This window comes from Pristiophorus japonicus, chromosome 5, assembly GCF_044704955.1.
Source record: "Pristiophorus japonicus isolate sPriJap1 chromosome 5, sPriJap1.hap1, whole genome shotgun sequence".
Taxonomy (NCBI): Eukaryota; Metazoa; Chordata; class Chondrichthyes; family Pristiophoridae; genus Pristiophorus; species Pristiophorus japonicus.
Window position 1 is genome coordinate 303553092 of NC_091981.1, and position 7360 is coordinate 303560451.

The following is a 7360-nucleotide window of genomic DNA, read 5'->3' on the forward strand; positions in this document are numbered from 1 at the left end:
AGTAAAGACAAACGTAGGTCCCCTGCAGTCAGAATCAGGGGAAGTCATAACGGGGAACAAAGAAATGGCGGACCAATTGAACAAGTACTTTGGTTCGGTATTCACTGAGGAGGACACAAACAACCTTCCGGATATAAAAGGGGTCGGAGGGTCTAGTAAGGAGGAGGAACTGAGGGAAATCCTTATTAGTCTGGAAATTGTGTTGGGGAAATTGATGGGATTGAAGGCCGATAAATCCCCAGGGCCTGATGGACTGCATCCCAGAGTACTTAAGGAGGTGGCCTTGGAAATAGTGGATGCATTGACAGTCATTTTCCAACATTCCATTGACTCTGGATCAGTTCCTATGGAGTGGAGGGTAGCCAATGTAACCCCACTTTTTTAAAAAGGAGGGAGAGAGAAAACAGGGAATTATAGACCGGTCAGCCTGACATCGGTAGTGGGTAAAATGATGGAATCAATTATTAAGGATGTCATAGCAGTGCATTTGGAAAGAGGTAATATGATAGGTCCAAGTCAGCATGGATTTGTGAAAGGGAAATTATGCTTGACAAATCTTCTGGAAACATCCTCAAAAAATTCCAGTAGAGTGGACAAGGGAAAACCAGTTGATGTGGTATATTTGGACTTTCAGAAGGCTTTCGACAAGGTCCCACACAAGAGATTAATGTGCAAAGTTAAAGCACATGGATTGAGAACTGGTTGTCAGACAGGAAGCAGAGAGTAGGAGTAAATGGGGACTTTTCAGAATGGCAGGCAGTGACTAGTGGGGTACCGCAAGGTTCTGTGCTGGGGCCACAGCTGTTTACACTGTACATTAATGATTTAGACGAGGGGATTAAATGTAGTATCTCCAAATTTGCAGATGACACTAAGTTGGGTGGCAGTGTGAGCTGCAAGGAAGATTCTATGAGGCTGCAGAGCAATTTGGATATGTTAGGTGAGTGGGCAAATGCATGGCAGATGAAATATGTGGATAAATGTGAGGTTATCCACTTTGGTGGTAAAAACAGAGAGACAGACTATTATCTGAATGGTGACAGATTAGGAAAAGGGGATGTGCAAAGAGACCTGGGTGTCATGGTACATCAGTCATTGAAGGTTGGCATGCAGGTGCAGCAGGCAGTTAAGAAAGCAAATGGCATGTTGGCCTTCATAGCGAGGGGATTTGAGTACAAGGGCAGGGAGGTGTTGCTACAATTGTACAGGGCCTTGGTGAGGCCACACCTGGAGTATTGTGTACAGTTTTGGTCTCCTAACCTGAGGAAGGACATTCTTGCTATTGAGGGAGTGCAGCGAAGATTCACCAGACTGATTCCCGGGATGGCGGGACTGACCTATCAAGAAAGACTGGATCAACTGGGCTTGTATTCACTGGAGTTCAGAAGAATGAAAGGGGACCTCAGAAACATTTAAAATTCTGACGGGGTTAGACAGGTTAGATGCAGGAAGAATGTTCCCAATGTTGGGGAAGTCCAGAACCAGAGGACACAGTCTAAGGATAAGGGGGAAGCCATGTAGGACCAAGATGAGGAGGAATTTCTTCACCCAGAGAGTGGTGAACCTGTGGAATTCTCTACCACAGAAAGTTGTTGAGGCCAATTCACTAAATATATTCAAAAAGGAGTTAGATGAAGTCCTTACTACTAGGGGAATCAAGGGGTATGGTGAGAAAGCAGGAATGGGATACTGAAGTTGCATGTTCAGCCATGAACTCATTGAATGGCGGTGCAGGCTAGAAGGGCCGAATGGCCTACTCCTGCACCTATTTTCTATGTTTCTATGTTTCCACAAATCTGGAACATTCTTCCAGCATCTAACCTTTCCCTTCCTGTTAGAATCTTATGTTTCGATGAGATCACCTCATGCTTCTAAACTCGAGTGAATAAAGGTCCAGTTGGTCAGTCGGTCCAGTCTCATGTCAGTCCAGCCATCCCCGGAATCAGTCCAGTGAACTTTTGCTGCACTCCATCAATAGCAAGAATGTCCTTCCTCAGATTAGGGACCAAAACTGAACACAATATTCCAAGTGAAGCATCAACAAGGCCCTGTACAGCTGCAGTAAGACCTCCCTGCTCTTCTATTCAAATCCCCTAGCTCTGAAGGCCAACATAACATTTGCCTTCACTGCCTGCTGTACCGGTCTGCCTACTTTGTGATTGATGAACCATGACACCCAGGTCTCATTGCCCCTCCCCTTTTCCTAATCTGCCACCTTCCACACAATATTCTGCCTTCGTGTTTCTGCCCCAAAAATGGCTAACCTCACATTTATCCACATTATACTGCATCCGCTATGCATTTGCTCACTCACCAAACCTGTCCAATTCATCCTGCAGCCTCTTAATCCTCCTCAGTTCACACCACCCAGCTTAGTGTCATCTGCAAACTTGTAGATATTACACAATTCCTTCATCTAAATCATTAATGTATATTGTAAAGAGCTGGGGTCCCCGCACTGAGCTTGCGGCCCTCCACTAGTCACTGCCTGCCATTTGTAAAGGACCCCTTTATCCCGACACTGCCTCCTGTCAACCAGTTCTCTATCCATGTCACTACATTACCCCCAATACCATGTGCTTTGATTTTGCACTCTAGTCTCTTGTGGGACCTTGTCAAAGGCCTTTTGAAAGTCCAAATACACATCCACTGGTTCTTCCTTGTCCACGCAACTAGTTACACCCTCAACAAATTCCAGAAGATTTGTCAAGTATGATACCCCTTTCAAAAATCCATGCTGACTTGGTCTGAGCTGGTCACTCTTTCCAAATGCACTGTTATTTATTCTTTCCCCACTACTGATGTCAGGCTAACCGGTCTATAATTACCCATTTTCTCTTTTTTTTTTAAAAAAAAGAAGTGGTGTTACATCAGCTACCCTCCAATCCATAGGAGCTGATCCAGAGTCGAGACTGTTGGAAAATCATCAATGCATGCACTATTTCTAGGGCCATATACTTAAGTACTCTGGGATGCAGACAATCAGGCCCTGGGGATTTATCAGCCTGCAATCCCATCAATTTCCCAAACACAATTTCCTGCTGAGTACGGATATCCTTCACTTCCTTCTCACTAGACCCACTGTAGTTTTTGGTTGAGTTCAAGTGAGGAAGCCCTGCCAGCTAATTTACAACCTTTTGTATTTTACATCATTATACTGGTCCCGCCACATTGTGACCAATGGAGCTGATCGTCACTCGCTGAAGATGCGATAAGTCAGCATATCCCACCCTACATTGCCTGGCTGCTGACCCATCATCCGGGACAATCCATGGTCCAGAAGAGTTTGCCAACTGTCCGTTTGGAGAGCTTGGGTTGGAATTCTCAATCCACATCATTCCTGCGGGTGCCAGTTACATTTACGCAGACCGGAGAGACTGGGAATCTGGAGAGCTGCAGCTCTGCCCGGCTCCCGTCAAAGGGCAACAGCATCTGGGCTTCAACACACCCGACGTCCTGCCTCTTGCCTCCACGCCAAGGAGAGAGCCCACATCGTGCCTCCATGGTCTCATGGAAGCGGCAATGGCAGACAGACCCGGGACCCATCCCAAGGGACAGGGTTCAATGCAAGCGCGCCAGTCCTTCCCGCTCGACATGATAAAACCCACTAGCCTTGCCCTGAACATGGCTGGTGGCGCGGTGGTTTGGGGGGGGGGGGGTGGGATATACAAAGGAGGCACCAGCGATTGTCAAACCAGGTAACAAATTAACTCGCTGGAGAAGACAGTAAAATCCAGCCAATATTTGAAAGATAACACGAGACCAGGGCTCATCTATAACAGGAGTTTATTATCCAACAGACACATCTACAGTTCCATAGAGCTGCACTCGGAGCCCAGTCTGCGGCGATGGTCCATTTTCCACATGGCGACTGTCCCGACCAACAGGGCCATGGAGAGCAGTGCTACCCCAACCGCTACTCCAGGAAGGACACGGGAGGGGGTATCAGCAGCAGCATCTGTGGGGAGAAGCCAGGGTTAGATGGGCACCAGTTACTGCATCACGGCACACAGTTGGAGGGTGCTCCTTTACCTTTCTCTTCCTGGGTGATCCCTGCAGACAGTCTCTGCTCATCTTCCAGGAAAATGATGGGTCCTTCAGCGGTCACCAAGGACCCAGGCCGGGAATCAGCACTTCTTCGCCTCCCTGCGGGACAAGGGAAAGAGACAAGACTTCAAGGTGGATAGTTCAATGTTCAGCTGCCTGAAGCCCCAAATCAGGTGTTCAAACTGATGGCCGAATGCAAAAATCGTCAGGGACGAAAGAGATGAGATTAGACTAATTAAATACAGTTCTGTCAGAACAAGATTCACTTCCTATTCCCATAAAGAGCCTTTTCAACCGAGCAACATTTGCAGTCGCTGACAGTATAATGGCTGGACTGGTCTCCTGGGGGAAGGAGATTAGATTTAAACACCAGTTTGACCAGCGATTACACTGGACATCCACACATTGCCCAGGTCTCCCCCCGCCACCAGATATCGGTCTTATTCCACCCGAAACTCCCGATTGCAGCAGGATGCTGGATAAATGTTCCTGAACCCCAGTTGTGGATTCCATTCAGACCCAGGGCACGATGTTATCAGACCCGCTGAGCCAGATTGCTATTCTGCAGTAAACTGGCAAACAGTTCAGAGCCAGCAGATTGGCGACACTCTTCCTGCACCCAGTTTAGGCCCTTGCTGAATGTCCCAGTGTCCAAAGGTCCCTCATCCACCACTCCCCATTAGGGTTCAGTTTCCAGTCAGATCCCAGGTACTTACTGGGGCTGCAGGGAGCCATGCAGTTCTGTTGGGTGGATGGGTAGCAAACCTCAGCACTGCAGTGGAAGTAAACCTGGAAAGAGACAGTGCAGTATGGTCAGTCCCACAGCTCCCAGTCAGGAGATTAAGGCTTCTACATTCAAAGGGTGAACAGGGGTTGCCTCACTGTTAGCGAGACCCCAGGAACAAGTTCAATCAAGTGACCGAGAGAAACTAAAGGAAACTCACCTCCCCGGTCAGAGCCCGGCCCGAAACTCGGTCCCAGAAAGCGAAAGTGCTGACTACAAACCGGTTATGGTGAGTTGGGAACCGCAAATGGGAAGCGGCATCTACCGGGAGGAGGAGGGTTTTGTAATTGTCGCCCACAAATGGGCACCTGGAACAGAGAAAGAGGGGGTTATATGGGGAGGGGGGCACCTGGAACAGAACGATAGGGTTATAGCGGTACATCAAACCAAACTCCTGAGATTAGACTAGATAAAGAAACTAGAGTACATTCCAAAGAACATTTAAACCAATTAACCTGGCCCTCAGATTTGTAATATTGCCCCGTTCGATCCTACCCAGTCCATGTCGCCCCCTCCCCAATCCCCAACCTGCCCCAAGCTCCCTCACTCACTGACTTACCTGCCCACCAGCAGGTCCCATCGGAGCCCCGAATACGGCTCGGGGGTGGGGGTCGCCCAGCAGGCATTGAGCACCAGCACAAGGGACGGATCGTTCCGGTTCAGGACACGAACCTCCACAAACACGGGGTCCCGGAGCACACTCAGGATCGGGTAGTCACTGGCCACGTACCAGCTCCGGTAGCCACCATCTGAAAAGAGAAAGATGAAGGACGGGCACTATTTGCAGAGAGAGCCTGAAGTTGGACAGTAGCCATCAGCAGCACTCCCTACCTCTCGCTATTCTCAGCTCCAGAACCAGGATCCCGGCCTCAGTGGCAGGCAGTGGTGGAGAAAGGGTGTAAACTCGGGGCTTCACCTGCAGATCCGACTCCTGGCTTCCCTTGTAACTGCACTGGACATGGAGCCTGCAAGAGAACGGACACGGCTGGAGAATTCAGCTCCTCACCTTCTCTCCCCGCTCAATGTGCTCCCATTCTCACCTGAAGGGGCTGTCCCGGGTCACCGATCCCAAAGCTCCATCCAAGATCTCAAACTGACCCAACACATCCGTTTCATACACGGCGTTCACCCCGTCCAGCTACAAGAGACAGAAGACCATCAGTACAGAGGGACAGGAGTAGGCCATTCATCCCCTCCATAATGTTTCGCTTTGCAATCAGACCATGGCTGACCAACTCCATCCTATTGCCGTGTTTCTGTAACCCTTAATGCCTTTGCCTAAGAAAATCTCAATCACAGTTCGGAAATTTAATGGACCTCGCCTCAGCTATTTCGGAGGCAGTTCCAGATTCCCAACAAGCTTGTGACGTGCTGCCTGACATCACCCCGACCGGCCGAGCTCTATTGATATGCCCTTTGTTGTGGCCGGTCCACTGGAGATAAACTTTTCCAGGCCTACACCATCAAAGCACCTAGATCACCCCTTAATCTTCGCTCCTGGAGAGATCACAAGCCGAGTCTATGGAACGTGTCCTCAATTTAACCCTTTTAGCTCCGCGATCATTCTGGACAATCTGCACTGCATCGCCTCCAAGGCAGATATCTCCTTCCCGAGGCGTGGTGCCCCGAACAAATGCAGTCTAACTAGCACTTTATAGCTCCCATTATCCAACCCCTTTGTATTCCATACCCGGAGATACTGTAAACATTCCATTAGTCTATTCAATCAAGGTTTGTAGCTGCCCAACAGCTTGTAGTGATTGCTATCCCAAATCCCCACACAATTCCAAGCTGACCATTTATAAATTATTGATCGATTTATAGTCCGAAAATGGATGACCTCACTGCCTCACATTGTTCAAATTTCTGCCAGATGAGAAATCACTTACTTAATCTGTGCGGGTCCCTTTGCAACCTCAGCCCCCATCTACACAACTCACTGCCACCTCACTTCGTGCTGACAGCAAATATGGATTATACAGACCACTATTCGTTTATCCAAGGTCAGTGATAAAAGAGTGTAAAGCCGAGTTCCACCTCCTAGTACAGATCTCAGGGGAAAACCACGAGTCATAACTTGAAATACATCTCAAATATCATTTGTGATGTTGACCCGCTATCCAACTCCAAAACCAGTCAATAAGTCGCCTTCAAGGCACTTGGTCCATTGTCTGGAACCTCAAACAACTTCTGCAGATACATAAACACGCCCTTATCACCCAGTGACGTCCTGAAACCAATGCAAGTCGGTGAGATTGGCCTTTCACTGACCGATCCAGAAACCATCAGTTCATACCGCCCAGATGCTCAGTCACTGCCCCGATATATTCCAGCAACTTCCCCACGACAGGCATTAGACCACGGATTATAGTTTCCCGATTCCACTTTCCCCAACCTGAAGTTGATATTTTCAATGTGCTACCCCAAGGAGACAATTGCAGAATTAAGAGTGTTGCAAGTTCACAACTAAACTTCCTGCAATATCGTCACCTACATCTGTTAATACCCAGGGATGGAGACCATCAGGTG

At 48.5% G+C, this 7360-nt stretch overlaps 1 protein-coding gene across 1 annotated transcript; it reads right to left on the reverse strand.

Moving 5' to 3' along the window:
• Positions 1–4000: 4000 nt before the first annotated feature.
• Positions 4001–5903, reverse strand: LOC139264191 (zona pellucida sperm-binding protein 4-like; the record flags this gene model as incomplete). Its single annotated transcript, XM_070880276.1, has 6 exons — positions 4001–4146; positions 4764–4836; positions 4992–5139; positions 5391–5580; positions 5663–5796; positions 5872–5903. Coding segments are annotated over 6 exons (723 nt in total), but the record flags the coding sequence as incomplete, so codon positions are not given.
• Positions 5904–7360: the final 1457 nt, after the last annotated feature.